Genomic DNA, 18033 nt, shown 5'->3' on the forward strand with positions numbered 1-18033 from the left:
TTATAGGAACATTAAGTTTTTGAAGCATCTTATATTTTGTTGCTTTCAAAATGAGAAATTTCTGCATTCTTTCTTTTTATTTGTCTCTTTCAAGTAAGAGATATATTCTAAATAGTTTTTTTTAAATGCATAGTCAGCACGCTATATTCTTATTACAATGCAAAAGAGACGTAAAGCAATCTATCCTGAAAATACAATTTTGTTGAAGAATAATTTATTCGCCAATAATTTGATCACGTCTATGTGATCATAGGAAGACACGCAATCTTTTGAATATTCAACTTACACGCATTATGTTTCGTTATACAGTTCGCAATACCACATACTTTTCTTAATTGGTGTGCACTAAGAATTTGTTCGAGTGGAATTCGAGTAATCCTATTTTAAACGGAAATGTGTTTCCTTAGAAAATGGCGTTAAAGCTTAAAAAATAAAAGAAAATATGAAATCTTCTTCATATTACTTAAAATTTGGACAGGATGTTTCATTTGTCTTACCAATCTGCAAATATACTCAACTTTTATTCCGATTAATGTTTCTCAACAATTTTTGAATTTAAGGGAAAATATTTTCAGAAAACAATTAAAATTTGTATGAGTACATATATGTACATGTTCAATATTATACATACGACAGAAAAGATATGAAGACTATCTGTTCGAAAACCATAATTATATGATTTTTTTTTTTTTTTATCGAACTGCTTTTTAGTACATCTCGAAGAATCCAAAACATGGTGAGTTCGAAATTATTGTTCGAAACTCAGATTTTGTGTGTGTGTGTATTTAATTATGGCAAAGCACGCTAGGGCTATCTGCCTAAGAGGAGGGATGCCTTCGTGGAGGACTTTCTAAGGGAAACTGGCTCGTATACACGTTACACATGGGGAAACCACTCTTGCAGCCAGCCCGTTCGCGGGATTCGAACCTCGGACCGAACTACCAGTGTTCAGCGACTTTACCGCTCGGCCGCTGGTGGGCGAAACTCAGATTTTAATACTGTGCAGAAGCTACATTTCGGTTCCTAAAGGAAATTGCGTTTAGTTACATTTGTATGAAATTTATTTATATAAGATTTGCGCGTTCCCAGAAAAACGTACTCCGATATTTCAACTTACTATGAAATCTAAATATTGATCGAAATTCTAAATAGCTTGTGGGAATATATTTAATCGCTTCTACATGCAAAAGCGTTCTGATCAAAGATAATATTCACAGATTAAAAAACGAAAACAGTTACCTTATTAAATATTTCACTAAAATGCGTCTAATACGCATAAATCTGTAGCTTATAATTGTAAGCAAATACAAAGCTAAGAAAAGTTTAATGTAAACTTAATACATTTTTAGATACATTAGAAGCATACAGAGATCCAAATATTAGTTTTTCTTTTTTAAACACTGACAGAAATTCATCAGGAAAAGTAACAAGCCCTAGTTTATTCCACTTTAACTAAATGTGGTGTAAACATTCCGAAAACATATCACATCAAAATTCAAGTTAACTAGTTAAAATGAATCTAATTCAGATTGATTTTGAAATATATTTTTTTTTTATTTCTCTCAGTAATTCTTCTCTATTTTGTTTATTTTTTCTATTTTATTTACATTATGCTTTCTGAATTATAAACTTTTATTTGTTAGCAGTTGTTTGACTATTGCTTTCAAATGCGATGCAATATAAAATCATTGTTATCCAAAAAACCAGCAAATACATATATATGTACAGGATTGTGGGGTTCATATAGCCTCCATAATGATGATATGTAAAGAATAATATGTGTTCTAAAGATCAGTTATCGAGGCATAAAATTACGAGGGGAAATTACAGCCACGTCTGTCTTCAAGTGTTTTCTTAATTATGTAGTTAAAGTGTCTCCAAGTTATTTACAACGCAGAGATCCATCTTTAATCCATTGCGGTTATTCCCAAATTATTCCATTACATACGCATATATATACATATACAACATATACAATATATATATATATATATATATAATAGAGCAGGATAAAGAAGGAAGTTGTAGAAGGTTTTATACTGCATATATCTATATATTTGCATTACTGTACATTTTTGTTGACTATACTTTTATTAACAGAGGGCCTATTCTATTCTAAGTCGTCATGATACGTGCGTATCCATGACATGAAGACTTTCTTCTTTTCTAACCTTGTTTCCTTTTTTCTTTTTCTTACTGTTTGATTTCCAAATTTTTAAAATATTGAAAAATTATCTTCTCCTTATTCATCAGTTCTTTGAATTCTACTTGCCATCTTGTGAGTCGGCATAACGGTAGGTTGGTGCTTCCAGTCTTCTGTTACTTTTTACGTATGTTTTATAATCACATATTATTTACATTTATTTCTCTAAAATATGTATAATTATTATTTTTTTTTTACTTTCTTGAACATTAAATTAATGCATAAAAATTTATTTCTGTACTTTTTTATTACACTTGGGAATTACCTGCGCTGAGGAGGGATTCAGAATTTTTGGTGAAGTGCTAAAATTGTACAATTTAGTATAGCCAATCAGATAATTCTGTATCAATTAAAATTCAGTGATTTTACAAGGGGAGAGGGGGTTCAATTTGAATCTGATCTGCCTCCTCTTGACAGCGTTGAATCAAGATTTTAATAGCATTCTTCTGTCTATATATTTTTTATTTTTGTTTTTACTTTGTCTGTTTTTTATTGGTTTGATTTTACATACATATGGGAAAATTTGGATTTTATTGTCATTAATTTAATTTCTTTCCTGCCTTTGTGGATTTGGTTCTAAATGTTTTTCATTTTGCCTATATATAATAAAAACAAATTCACAAATTCTGATAAAGGAATACTGAGACGTAGAAACGTAGAAATGAAAAAATACGGATGACGCAGCACGTAGATAGCACAGAACGTAGATCCCTATTGCAGAGGAATAATTCTGATTGCGTAGGATGCTAAAATGTTGAATTTTGAATGAATACGTGTCATGATTCAAGATTGTAAGATTAAATGATTCAAGATTGTAATACAAGATTGTAAGATTTGTCAAGCCAAGTAAGATTTAATATTTTTTTTTTATTTCAACTGACATTTGTGGCATTCTAATGGTGAGTCAGTATATTTACATTTTTGTTAATGTTGCAATAAAAAGACAGCAGAATGAAATAGTACCCCCAAGCAATGCCTAATTATTCAATATGGCATCTCACCAAGAGATGATGTTGGTGGCGTAGTCCAGAAATGTTGTTATTTTTATAACAGAGAAAGCGAAATACCCAAATTAAAAATGAGGAATTAAGAGGCTATTGCTAAATTAAATTTTAAAGCTGATTTACACATTTTAATCTTATATATATATATATATATCGCAAAGAAGAGTACAGTCAAGCTGAGCTAAAGCTTTAATGCACATTTTTGATCTTGCAATTGCAAAACTTATTTTTAATACCAAGTAAAATATACACACACATATATCTTTTTTTTTTTTAATTTTCAGATACGCATAAAAATTTTCTTTATGTAACTCAGTTTCGAGTGAAAAGTTTATAAGAGCAATTTGAAGTTGCAAATCAATTTAAAAATGATGTTTTCACCAAATGGAATGCATGGAAAAATCTCTTACTTAATCTAATTCTTCCTGGAATAAAATGCAATTAAAAACTACATCACCATTGGTTCAGATAAATGATAATAATGAATTAATTCCAATAATAATATTGAAGTTACATAATAATAATTTAGATGCAGTATTGCGCTTGTTCGTAAAAGAGCAATTCATATTAGAGACTTGAATTCAGCTACAAAACTATTCTTTTATTCCTTTTCCGATTTCTTGAAGAAAGAGAGTGCTATTAGAAAAGCCGCTTAGTGTTGGCTTAGCTATAAGACTCAAATTAGTTTTATCTCATGTAAAATAAAGTAGATTTGTGAAGAAACAACACTAGATTCCTACTAGAAGGTCTTTTACCCGATAATGTATGTGTTTTCTGTTATACCCTATAGTCTACTAAAACTTTTAATTTATTAATAAAACATCTGTATGATCTATTAAACTTAATAAAAGCACCAAATATCGAAAAACATAACTAAGTTTACTAAATTAAATTTATTTTAAACTAAATATACTAAATTTATCTATAATTTACATGATGAGTTCTTATCAGTGTCCTCCTGTGATATATTTTACATTTTTAGATGCTATTCATCGCTAATGCATTTTTTGATTATGGGCATTCCTCGTTAACAATTAAAATTTTAATTTAATGACTAAGACTATTTCTATCAAGTTCATTTCCAGAAATATGGCTATATAATAAAAAGCCAATAGCAGAAAGCAAATAAAGTTTTAAACTTGCCTCACATTTAAAGGCTTTAGAATCCAAGATTTTAATGGAAGAAATTTCGTGTTTCCGCTTCATCGGTGGCATGAAGAAAAGCGATTTTATGCTATGAAATTTACATTAAAACACATTTTTCTTAAAGTAAAAATCCATGAATATTTTCTCATAATATATTAAAATATCAGCTAATTATTTTTAAATCTTGAAACTACTATTTCTCTTTCCTGCTACCCCACTTTGGGCAAACCCACTTTGGGATTTATGAAGGTTACATACACATAGACATTCTGAGCAGCAGTTGGACTGATATTGCCTTCAATATTTGGCCATAGAAATTGGAAGAACTGATATGTTATGACGTCGAGGTTGAGGAAAACATCTTGAACCTAATGACAGTGATATGACTGATTATGATTTAAACTCAAGAACATTACACCATAAAGGGAGACTTCCAGGTATGAACAGACCTTTTTGAGCACGGTTATTGCGCCTCCTCCTTCAGAGGTGAACCAAGGAGGCATAACCACCTGTCAGACTAGGGGCACAATAATGCACAGTTAAAGTTTATAGAACACAAATCAGCAACGACCGAACCCCAGCTGGTCACATACAAAGAAAATGTAGTCGGGTCAGGCTGTCTCCTAGTGTTGACAAAGGGGAGCTAAATCCTAAAGATAACTTTTCAATAAGTAACCATGTAGCGTCACCAAACCCAAAGAGCATACAAGACAATGCCAGTACGATACCTGCTAACTCTGAACCCACCACCGGAAAATGAATGGTTCTAGACACTGGGAAGACTGATTATATACGCCGGGATTTGAGTCTGTCTAAGTACAGGTCTGAGGCATAATGCCCCAGGATGTCCCCCAGTCGAACCCTGTGTAGAGGGACTTAGGAACAGTCGAAATAAAGCATTTTATATGTTAATATTTCTGTAACAGAGGTAATTCAAGCCGGTAATGTAGAAATGATCAACAAAGCATTGTCTACCAGGACATACACCATAGTTATGAATGTTACAATTCCACCCGCATAAAGTTCAAAAGATTGGACTTTAGAATATCAACTCTAACTAATGAGGAATGCACAAACAGAATATTTGGCTGATAATATCTAATATTATACCACTTACTTTCTAAATTTTGCTTTAATCGAACATGGTAAATCTCGCGAAGGCTATTTGCCTTAAATGTATTCGGAAAAGCCTTACCCAGAGAACATGCCTCGTATTAATATCAAACGTGTGAAGATACATAAAAACGCCTATGCAGCTAACACCTTAGCCAAGATTTGAACCTATGTCGAACCACTAGCAATCACTAATATTATCCATTAAACAACTGGCAACAGAAAATCACAGAAACATTTGTGCAAATTGCACTTTATACTTTTATGATCACATATATATAGTTCACAGAAATTTCATGAAAAGGCTGATTCGAGTTCTTTATATATATTTGGTAGTCGTGTGCTTAATGCATGATATAATTAAAGAAAATAAGAGTAGACAATCTCCTATAACAAAAGAATATATTAAGTACTAAATTACCATTTAAATTACATTGCAGAGATCAACGCAGAGATCGGAACACAGTTCATGCTACCTTCTCGTACAGTTGTGTTGCGAGAAGTCTGAGTGAGTAATGACGTCGCTTTGCTGCTCCGATTAAGAACTGGATTTTACACGTGGCGCCATCTCATGAATAGAAGTTGAAGTATCTGTCGGAACGCCACAGTACTCCCTCCCAAGTACCATCGGTACGTTATAAGTACTTTGGGTTAAATTTAACCTTTCTTCCAGATCTGGTAGTTTTAGGTTGCTCTTTAACGGGATGTAAGCTTTCTTCCGGGAGTGATGTTGATGAGAAAGTTGTTGGATCTTGCATTAGAAATGCTGGTTTGAGACGATCGATTCCAATCACTGATTGTTTACCATTGCAGATGATGGTGAAATGTTTTGGTGTTCGTTTGACAACTTTGAATGGACCATCATATGAAGGTGTTAAAGTTGGCTTAATTGCATCGTTGCGCACGAATACGTGCGAAGATGTCTCAAGCGCAGGATGTACAAAATAGCTTGGCTGGTTATGCGAAGATGCTGCGGTTGGCGATTGCTCATGGTCTCACGTAAACGTTGAAGGAATGTTGGAGGGTCGATAACTGGAGTAGATTCTGGGTGAAAGAATTCACCTGGCAGACGGAGGGTTGCACCATATAACATTTCGGCACAGTGCTACCAGTGTCTTCTTTGAATGCTGTGCGAAGACCAAGCAAGACTAGGGGTAAGGCTTCTGTCCAGTGTGTGCTACTGTGGCACTTCAGACCTTGTTTGAGAGATCGGTGAAAGCGTTCCACCATCCCATTTCCAGATGGATGGTATGGTGTTGTGCGAATATGGCGAATGCCAAGAAGAGAGGTGAAGGATGCGAACAAGTGACATTGAAATTGTCGGCCTTGGTCAGTAGTGATGGTGGTAGGCATGCCAAATCTTGAAAGCCACTGGGAGATGAATGCTCGAGCTACAGTTTCAGCGGATATATTTTCAATAGGAATGGCTTCAGGCCATCTTGTGTACCGATCAATACAAGTGAGGAGGTAAGTGTAACCATTTGAAGGAGGCAATGGGCCAACCAAGTCTAAGTGCACATGATCAAAGCGTCTTGCTGCAAGGTTAAATTGTTGAATGGGGCTGTGAGTGTGACGGGATACTTTACACCGTTGACATCTAATACATGAACGAGTCCATTCTGTGATGTCTTGATTCATTGCTGGCCAGACAAATCTGTCTGCGATCAGCTTTTTGGTGGTACGGATTCCAGGATGTGCCAAATTGTGCAAGGCATTAAACACTTCACGTCTAAAATTGACAGGAATATAGGGACGTATTCTATTATTCTTTATGTCACAGTAAATTTTAAGCGTTGGATCAATGTGCAGCGGTTGTAACTGAAGGGAGGTTTGTGGATTTGAGATTAGGTTCTTGAGTTCCTCATCATGCAATTGAGCTTTTGCAATTTCAGAGAAATCTGGGGTAGTGAGGTTGATATTGTTTACCCGAGACAAGGCATCAGCGACACAATTATCAGTACCAGAGACATATCTGATATCTGTACTAAACTGGGCGATGAAATCCAGATGTCGAAGCTGACGAGGAGAACATGAGTCAGAGTTTTTTCTAAAAGCGAAGGTTAATGGTCGATGATCGGTGAAAATGATGAAGTCGTGTCCTTCCAAGTTGTGCCGGAAGTATTTAACAGCACAGTACACAGCAAGTAGCTCCCTGTCATATGTGCTGTATTTCCTTTCTGCAGTAGTAAGTTTTCTGGAGAAGAATGCCATTGGGAAAAGTCCTTTAGTGGTATGGGCTTGAAGCACTGCTCCTATGGCCGTGTCAGATGCATCTACCATTATAGAGAGCTGATCACTAGGTGAGTGATAAGAAAGTGTGGCTGCATTTGCCAGATCGTGTTTGCATTGCACGAATGCTGCAGATGCAGATTCAGTCCAAGGGACAGCTCGTTGATCGTTTTTTTTTTTTTTTTGCTATTCTTCAGAAACTCATGTAGGCAGGCTTGTGTTTTTGCGGCATTTGGCAGAAAGCGTCGGTAGAAATTTAACATTGCTAGAAAACGCTTCAGTTCAGAGATGGTTTTGGGCTGAGGTAGGTCGTTAATTGCTTTGACTCTTTCCGGTAAAGGTTTGACTCCATTCTGGGTGATAAGACATCCAAGAAAGGAAACTGAGGGTTGACCAAGTACACATTTGGATGGATTTAGTTTTAATCCATGATCTTTAAGGTGAGTGAAAATCTGACGCAGATGTTGAAAATGTTCTTCCGCATCTGTAGATACAACCAGGATATCATCAAAATATGGGATGCAGAAATCGAGGCCAGACGTATAAAACGCTGAAATGTTTGGCCAGCATTGCGAAGGCCAAATGGCATATATAAGTACTCAAAGAGACCAAATGGTGTAGTCACTGCGGTGTTGGGCACATCTTCAGCATGCACTGGGATCTGATGATATGCTCTTTCAAGATTGAGGGTAGAAAATATGTTTGTTCCATGAAAAAGATGGGTACAGTCTTGGACATGTGGGACTGGATATCTGTCAGGGACTGTGACGGCATTAAGTCGACGATAATCTCCACAAGGCCGCCAGTCACCATTAGACTTTTTAACCATGTGAAGTGGACTGGCCCATGGACTTTTAGATGGGCGAATGGTTCCCTGTGCTAGCATGAATTCAAATTCTTTGCGAGCAGTTTTTAGCATCTCTGGAGAAAGACGACGAGGCTTGGAAAATACAGGTGGGCCATGTGTTTCAATGTGATGATACACTTCTGGCTGATGAGTATGCTGCCCTGATTTGGATGGGTTTAAAATGTCAGGAAATTCTGCTAATAAGCGATGAAACCGTGTGCTGCCCGATACAACACTTATGTTGGTAGGTACGTTCGATATGTGAGAAGCACGGCCCTGTGATGTCAGCTGAGTTGTAGCATCAATTAAGCAATTATTCTTGACATCCACTAGAAGGTGGAAATGTGTCAAGAAGTCGACACCAATAATTGCTTGAGTTACATCCGCAATAATAAAAGGCCAGTTGAAAGTCCGGCGCAAGTTTAAATCAAGTGTCAATAGTTTGGTGCCGTAGGTTGCAATTTGAGTACCATTGGCTGCATACAGTACAAGTTTATTAAGTTGGTGAGCATTTGTTTTAGTTCTCGGGAGCACTGATATGTTAGCTCCAGTATCTACTAGAAAACATAACTGAGTTGAATGATCAGCCAGTACTATTCTGTCGATGTGGCGGACATTCTGTTGGCCAGCAGAAGACCGCCCATTTAGTTTCCCGCTTGTACAAAAGTGCATGGAGGTGCACACTTGCGAGCCAAAATTCATATGATAAAAACATATGCCACTTGTGGGTTCTTTGTACTGCGTTCGAGTATTGTGACGAGATTGACTCCTGCTTCGGGCACGAAATTTATTACGTGGGCCCTGATTTGATCGATTGTATCTCCGTGAAGCATGAAGACTTGTAGACAGTTCAGATACTTTTTTGGTCAATTCAGCCACTTGTTGTTCGAGGGATGAACTGGAAGGTGCAGCATTAGCAGCACTGACATAAGCTGGAGTAACAAGTTCATTAATTTTGTCAGCCATTGCTGCTAAACGGGTTAGATCTTCATTGGAAGCAGCAAGAATTATTTGTATGTTATTAGGGAGACGCGAAAGCCATAGTGACTTCAATAAGTCGTCACTAAAATGGCTTCCTGCCAGATCACGCATTCGTGACAGCAAGTATGAAGGTCGCTGATCTACAAGTTCAAGTCCTTGTAGTAAAGTACGTATTTTTGAAGATTCACTTTCTGAATAGATTTCAATGAGCCGCTGTTTCAGTTTGGAGTATTTATCACAATCAGGTGGTTTGAGAACTAAGTCATGCACTGAATTCAGAATATCAGACTCAATTGCTGCAACTACATGGTTGAATTTTGTAGAATCCTCACTAATGCGAGCGATAGAAAATTGTGCTTCGATCTGAGCGAACCACAATGAAGGATTATTTTTCCAGAAAGGCGGTGGCTTCACCGCAACGCGTGTGATTTGTGGCTCTGGTGGAATATCGTCGGGCATACTGATAGATAATTTTCACTTTAATTAATAAACACTTAACGGCACAAATATTGTAGCATGAGGATACACTATTGATATTTTACCATGATAACAATAAATATTTTAACCATGCAGAAAAAATTTACGTAACGATACACACACAAATAAGATAGGGTCAGCAATTACACACACAAATAATATTTTACCGAAATGCATTTGAAAAGAAACCCCTATTTGAGAAAAAAAATGATGCGTTCATTTTGTATTGCGCACACACAAAATCACCACTTCACACTGCTAAGGCAGTTTCGAAGGAAAAAGGAAATCACTCCTGTAGCACATGGGAAAAAAATTCACTACTTTCGAACACTGAGGGAAGAATTTTGCCGTAGCACGTTGCAGAAAAATTACTGATGTAGCACATTTAGCGAAAATCACTATTGTATCACATTTGTCACAAAAGTTGAATGATCGAAGAATTATTGCACGACTGGCGAAGTCAGCGGAACGGAACAGATCACATTGATGATTAGCTGAAACTCCTTGCAATGATACGCACGACTTTGAAAAAAAAAAAAAAAAAAAAAAAAAAAAAACAAGCAATATATATCAATAGTTCTAGAAATAATTGAAAGGGTACGTTGTAGCGTACGTTTAATGTCCATATTCGTTGTTATTTTTAGTCAGTTCTTCAGAATGCCTTGGATGCACGTGGCTTAGGGTCGTTGAAAATCCATTGTCAGTAGCGTGCTCAGTCAACAGGTCACCACTTTTGGTGGTCGTGTGCTTAATGCATGATATAATTAAAGAAAATAAGAGTAGACAATCTCCTATAACAAAAGAATATATTAAGTACTAAATTACAATTTAAATTACATTGCAGAGATCAACGCAGAGATCGGAACACAGTTCATGTTACCTTCGCGTACAGTTGTGTTGCGAGAAGTCTGAGTGAGTAATGACGTCGCTTTGCTGCTCCGATTAAGAACTGGATTTTACACGTGGCGCCATCTCATGAATAGAAGTTGAAGTATCTGTTGGAACGCCACATATATATATACGATAATAATGATAAAATGTTACAAAATTAACGAAATTTTCAAAGGTTTTCTTGATAGATTTCTGACATTCTTGTTAGGATCAAACTTTTGAAATTTCTGAAACAAGTTATATCTATGCCAGAGACAATATACAATACGGAATCCAGGATCGCAATATTTATTTTTCGTGAGTGAAAATTATTTTTTTTTCCTTCAAAAGAATGATAAAATTGGATGTAATGATTAAAGCTTTATCACATTCTGAGATTATTTTCGAGGCTTTTTCATTCCGAAATTTGTTATTCTTATGAAATATATATCAATACACAAGAGATTCACTTTATTTTTCTAAATTTATTTCTTATAGCTTTAAAAGTAATCGAATTTTCTAAAGGTGCAAACTTTTCTTAATCTTATTATAAACCGCAATTCTTGTACCAAAATAAAATAAAATTTTTGTCAAACCATCCACCAGGTGACCTGATACAGTCTGTTACTTTAAAACAGGAACGTCAATTAATTATTCGCTCACCGATTTCCATCGTAATCATGGGAACGACAGCTGCAGTAAATGAATAGAATTGGCTAATATTTTCACTCCATTTTATTTTCATTTAACTATTTTGTTTCATGAAAAGAGTATGACTGAAGGCTGACTTGAACTGCAGTCTCAAATGAGGTGGAAGAAATAAGTGCTGTGCTGTAATGATGACATGCATTACTATCACAAATGAGGAGGGTGGTAACAGCCTTGAAGTAGCTTTTTTTAATCTAACAAACTACAGCTTAGCGATATTTTTGATGAAGTTCATGATAGTTTTCATGACGAATTTTCTTTACATTATAAGGTACTTCTCCCATCTTCCTAGCGTGCCTTCGTGGTGTAGTGATCAGCAAACTGAGCCGGTATTTCAGAGGCACGTAATTCGATTCCCGGCGAAGGCGTTTGTTCAATTTTCATCTTGTCTGCTTCCAAAAATATCCTAATGTCTCTACAACATAAAAAAAGGTTTTTAAATGTAAAGGTGCATTTTAAGCATAATGTAATAATTTTGAACACTTAAAGGTATAAATGCACCATTCAGAACTCTAGAAAATGATAATCTAGAAACGACATTAAAAGCTTAATTTACTTATTTCATAAGCGATTAGTAGATCTTTAAAATCAACCGACACTGCCAAAAGTCAGCACAAATAGATGCAGTATCATACGCTTATCGAAGCTGTTCATTTACAACAGCGTTGGCCATTAGTCGATCGCCATCGACCAGTGGACCGGCAAGATATTTTGGGGTGACCACCTTTACTAAGACCTAAGACGCGTAAATTAAAAGAAGCTTATTTAAGGAACACCGAAACCAGCTAGACTGGAGAATCATCTTTTCACAATCCATGCGACTGTGTTTGCTTAGGCAAATGATTCGATGTATTACATTTGCGGCTATTAATATTCTATTTGCATCTTGCATTTTGCTTTAAACGCGGTTTTAGAAGATCAAAGTTTTTAGGCAGAGTTAGGTAGGCACTTAAATATTTCGTATTTATTATCAAATTATTATAAATGTTATAGACCTTCATTTAGCTCACCACACCTAGATGACTGGGTGGACTGAACACTTAAAAAAAAATAGATGTAACTTGTATCATGGAAATGTCTGCCCACGCCTGGTTTACAAGTTTACAGGCTATTATGAATAAACTGGATAATTTTCATAAAGTTCTGATAATATTGTTATCATTAATCTTGATCGAAAGAATAAAATATTAGCAAAGTAGCCCTGTTTTCTAACGAACAATGAAGCAGTAACTTGGTCCTAGCGTATTACCTCTACAATCTGATCTTCTTTAAATGTGGTACCATAAATTTTGATAACGATAGCGAATTAAGCTAATAAATATGAAGTAAGCTGAAACAATGTATAAATATTTTGTGGCTCTATCGGAAAATCAAGAGCAATTTTCCTTGATTTTAATTTTTTTTCATTAATACTGTTGCCTAAGTACATGATTGAAAAGCACTAGATCACCTAAACTAGCGAGCCTTCTTGGGAAGACTGTCACTATATGAAAAGAAATTGTGTCAGTTCCAACATTTTCGACATACTAGAAAATATAAAAATGTGAAAAGTTTGATCTATTGGCTGATTATGGGAATTTTACGTAAATAGCATATTTCGTCCATGTAACTCTGTGTAGTGGAGATATAAAAAATAATATAATAAATAGATCAAAAGCGCAAACTTAGGTTTTATTGTTAATACTTGGAACATTAAATTCTAAATAATTAATAAACAGTCAGTATTTAATTACTGTGGCTTTTGAAATTGGAAGTACTTTTTTAATAAACAATCCAATCAGAATTAGCTTTTGATGATGCTAAGAAAATTAGCTGCATATTAGTTAAACTTGAAAAATATTTTTTCTCTGAAATCGAGACAAAAAAGCAACATTTTGTTCACAAAAGACGATATGTGACCAAACGGTATAGGTAAAATGTAATCTTTTCCTATAATATAAAATTTAAACTATTTTAAAGTCCCATAATGTCGGTGAGAAAAGCTTAATCTCATAGCAAGCACTCACTGGGCAATTCATTTTCTTTCTGATATTTTAAAACATGCTCCCTCAAATTCCAAAATCTAGCCAGCGCACTTCCTTGGAAAGACTAAGTACATTACAATGAAGGAATAACTCGCATTTCTTTTCCTTTTCCTTCAGGGAGAAGCTCACGTAATCGTTGTCGATTCAAAGCTCGAGCTCGCATTTTGTTCATACAACACGCTACAGTGTCAACCACAGAAGACAGATGTAAGACTATGCCACAAAAAGTTCCTTGATGGACAGTACAATGATACTTAAAAACTTTTCTTACCAAATATTTTTTTTTCAAATGGCAGATTGTGAACAATTACAAATGTAACCCCGTCCATTAATCTACACAAGGCCGTTTACGTTACATATCTATACACGGTCGTATACAAGGCAAGTGTTATACGATTTAAATGACAACACGCTGGCATGTGGAAGATAAAAGTATTCTATAGCATGCCGCTGCAACACATTTATTTTATAGAGCCGAGTTTGTTATAGTAAAACTAAAAGATAACTATTTTATATATTTTTTGAATGGCAACAGTCTCGCGCGCTGGAGATAAAAATGTTGTTTTTGGAACTGTTGCTGCTGCTCCTTTTCAAATCTTTTGAGAGTTTGTTAATAAAAATTTCATTAGCATTTTACAAATTTGTAATAAATAATAAATCAAACATAAGTCATAATTTATGCTTCCACGTGAAGCTCGAGTGAAGGACTACGTTACTCAAAATTAGATGGCTCTCGGTACCATCGTTTTTTTCGCAATGCGAAGAACATACATACACACAGATTCTTCATTATTCAGTTTCTTAAAAAAATACAGGGCGATACTATTTGATGGAAACAATTTGAAAAGTGATACGCCGTTGATAATTAATAGACTCAGTATCACATTTCAAGACTAATATCCTTTTTGAGGTTTCCACTTAATAAAAAAATTAAAGTATGTCCTTTTTATTCTTTAATTAGCTGTAGCAGAATGCGATACAATTCAAAATTTTTCCCTAATTAAAGAAATTATTTTCTATATAAGAAAACGTTAAACGTTTAAAGATCAAACCACTATGAGAATAAGCTCACAATATCATTTTTTTCATCGTTGTTACGTGGCATTAATACAAAAAAATATTAACAAAATATTACTATTTTATGGGATAAAAATGTGTCAGATATTTCGAATAACCGTCGTAAATAGCATTACACAAATTAAAGAAATGTAATAATTAAATATTAACTCTATCTAACATACATAGAAAATACAATATCAATAATCTTACTAATTTGGTTGACATTAATCTCAATTTAAATAAAAATAATAACAAAGGCAGCTTATGTATTATATTATCTTTCTTTAAAATTTTTCTAATGTTGTGAGAAATGTTCTGCTTCGATATATATGTATAAATTCACTGTGAGTAGCACAAAACACCCGTTTTATTTTTCAATAATTTCATCTTAGTTTCTTAGTGATTAACAACATTTTTTTTTATTATTATTTCTGAATAAGGAAAATGAAAGTAATCATATTACATTTTTGTACTTGTAATTAGAATACACTTTTTTTAATTATTATTATTTTGTAGTTGGTTGAGTTTTTGAAATTCCTCAGTTCTGTTAATGAATTCAAATAAACAAAAATATCTGTTTTATATGATTTATGATTAATTCATACACTTTTAATAAAAAAACTCGGTTTATAAAGGAATATTGTATGTTACATAACCAGTTATTTTAGTATTGTAGCTTTACTATAATTTCTACTTTCATCAACTTTCACCAGAATGCAACTTGATTAAAATATGCATAAGATCCGAGTTGATTTTCCAGACAGCACGTAACCACGTGGGCTTGTTATCACTCTGTTTTAATTAACGATTTAATTTCTTTGCTGTTGCTTTCTAACTTGCCTGCATAATCTTCTGGTAGCCATGATTACTTCGCGAAGACGTACTTAAGGACGAGCCAAGATTTCGTTCGGAGTGTAAATTTGATACTTCGCAATCTGTTTAATTAGCTTCTGTCTCCTGGTTACAAGCAAGTTAACGGTATTTCTGTTAAACTTTGAGTTTAACAGAAACAACGATCAGCTCGATGTATTAATAAACAGTTTTATTTTAACCTTTAAATTTTAGTTGCGGTACTTGTAGTTGAAAGGCAGATGGGATGGAAAGATGTGTGAGAGTTTTTACTCTGAAGTGATATACATCCAGAGTTAATTTAAGGTTGAATTCTACTTAATTTTAATGTTTCAAAGATGTTTATAATTTAAGAAAACTCATTATGTGCATTACATTTCATTATTTGCTTAACGTGGTAGAGATATTGAAATTGACAGTACATTAATCTTAAACAATCATATAGCTTTCCATTTAAAAAAAGTAAATCAATTTTATTTGTTTGAATACAAAACATTATTTGAATTATTAAAGTTGACCGAAATATCATTAAGCTGTTTATTTCCTGAAAAATCCTGAATATATTATTTCCTTAACTGTTATGTATATGAAAGGACTAATTAAAGACTACCCGCACCAATTACGCAGACCTCCGTCATTAAACTGACATAACTCGGAAAGCGGATATTCAGATATTGCTGCACATTTCACGGATATCGATCAGGAAATCTCTTCGTAACGAAGGCAATAGATAATACACAGGCGACGAAGAGCTATCTTCGTCAAAATTTCCATTGATGTAGTTTCCAATTTCCATACATTATTCTGCGACCTACCTCTGGCTTTCCTCCAGATAACACTGGGTGTAGGGAATCCTTCAGCAGAGCAATTCATCCACGCACTGCTCCCCAGTATAGCCGAAGTGTTCACAGGTTCAGCCAGCCACGCAGGAGGAACTGCAAATAAATACACAATAGATCAGGCAGATTTATCTGCTTTGGTATGCTGGCAGTCTATTTATATGCCGTTTTAGAGAAAAGCACCAATGCAACTCAGGTAGTAACTTCGGTGCTCTGGTACCATCCTGTAAATCAGAAAGAACGCTTTAAAATTTTCAGATATATGCGATTGATTGCAGTTTATATTTCAAAACGCACCGCATCAATGTCATTGTTTATAGTAAGTTTATTTTCCAAGTTAAAATTTAACTTGCAATTTATCTCACCTTTTACTAATATATTATTATACTGCATCACATAGAAGAGGTAGCCGGTTAGTTGTTGTACACTAGGATTTATTTTGCTTTCATATTATGAACTTTTTAGTTTGAATTCTAAGCGCCATTACAAAAATACGTAAAATTTTAATCGCAATCATCTTGCAATTTAGCAATTTAAAAGTTTTTGTCGTTTTAAATTATATTTTCTTTTATCTCTTTTGGCCTTAATCTCCTTTGTCTATTATGTTACATTCGCATTTTGCTGATGAGGAGCTATATCTTCTGTTTATGTTTGCTTGTATGTCTTTGTGCTTTTAAGTACATTTGTTTTATTTCTGCCGTGGGATACATTAATGTCCGATTTATGAGTTGCTATGTTCATGACTGAATACATATTAGTTCACAATTTAATCATTTCTAATATCTCAAAAATATTTTCAGTGTCTTGATTATTCTAATCCTTATTTTATATTAAACAGAAGCTTACCTAAACATAAAAAGGAAAGGCCTTCTACATATGCAGTGTCTTGATCATTCTAATCTTTATTTTACATTAAACAGAAGCTTACTAAACATAAAAAGAAAAGTCTTTCTACATGTTCTTTAACATAACATATATTATAATTTTAACAAGTACTTAATTATATAATTGAACATTGTAAATAATTTGAAATAGTAAGACATGCTGTACTTATTTGAAAATTATGGAGCATTTGCTTTTCCAGATTGTTTTAAAATATGAGCAAATCAGGATACTGACTCTTAAGACAAAGACACAGCCACTTGTAAAACAAACGAAAGACAGCATAAAGGAGGATAAGGGAAATTAAATCCCTTGAACATTCTATTAAAATTATTTTATATTAAAATTAGGCAATAAATATTTATCCAAAGCAAATATAATGAAGATAAAGTTTTATACGATTTATGAATATTATTTTAATTTAAAATCACGATACAGATGAAAACTAAAGAGTTTAGTTACTTATAACTACTGTCAGATTGAAACGCCTAGGTCACGTTACTGAAGTTATTGGCATTTAAATATTTTATACTTGTTCAGATAGTAATTTAGTTATTAGGATTGTTTTTTAACTTCTGTGTCGCTTAATACTTCTGTGCTAACCTGTGGGATGAGACTCGACATTTCCGAATTTAAGCATATATACAAAGTTACACAAAACTAGTATTTTCATTTACCATGAAGCCTTTAATTCCTTTTATTTTCAGAAAGGTTGCATGAAATCGCAACACCTGTAGCAATGTTTAACCTATGCTTTCTGCTTTTCATTGGACGAGGAAGAAGAAACATCTATTTTTGTTAC

General features: G+C 34.1%; 1 protein-coding gene across 6 annotated transcripts in view; it reads right to left on the reverse strand.

The window, feature by feature from the left end:
* LOC118188464 (cell adhesion molecule Dscam1-like) overlaps positions 1–18033 on the reverse strand; it is a 572681-nt gene that overhangs the window by 297314 nt on the left and 257334 nt on the right. For all 6 annotated transcript variants that reach the window (XR_015041171.1, XR_015041170.1, XR_015041169.1 and 3 more), the window contains exon 11: positions 16326–16445. Coding sequence is in view for 3 of the 6 variants with exons in the window: in XM_085816872.1 (XP_085672998.1) it covers positions 16326–16445 (120 nt within the window). In the remaining 3 variants the exon portion in view is untranslated. The remainder of the gene's footprint in view (positions 1–16325; positions 16446–18033) is intronic.

Source organism: Stegodyphus dumicola, chromosome 5, assembly GCF_044657685.1.
Source record: "Stegodyphus dumicola isolate Sdum_Otavi_A_Nest chromosome 5, ASM4465768v1".
NCBI classification, from domain to species: Eukaryota; Metazoa; Arthropoda; class Arachnida; order Araneae; family Eresidae; genus Stegodyphus; species Stegodyphus dumicola.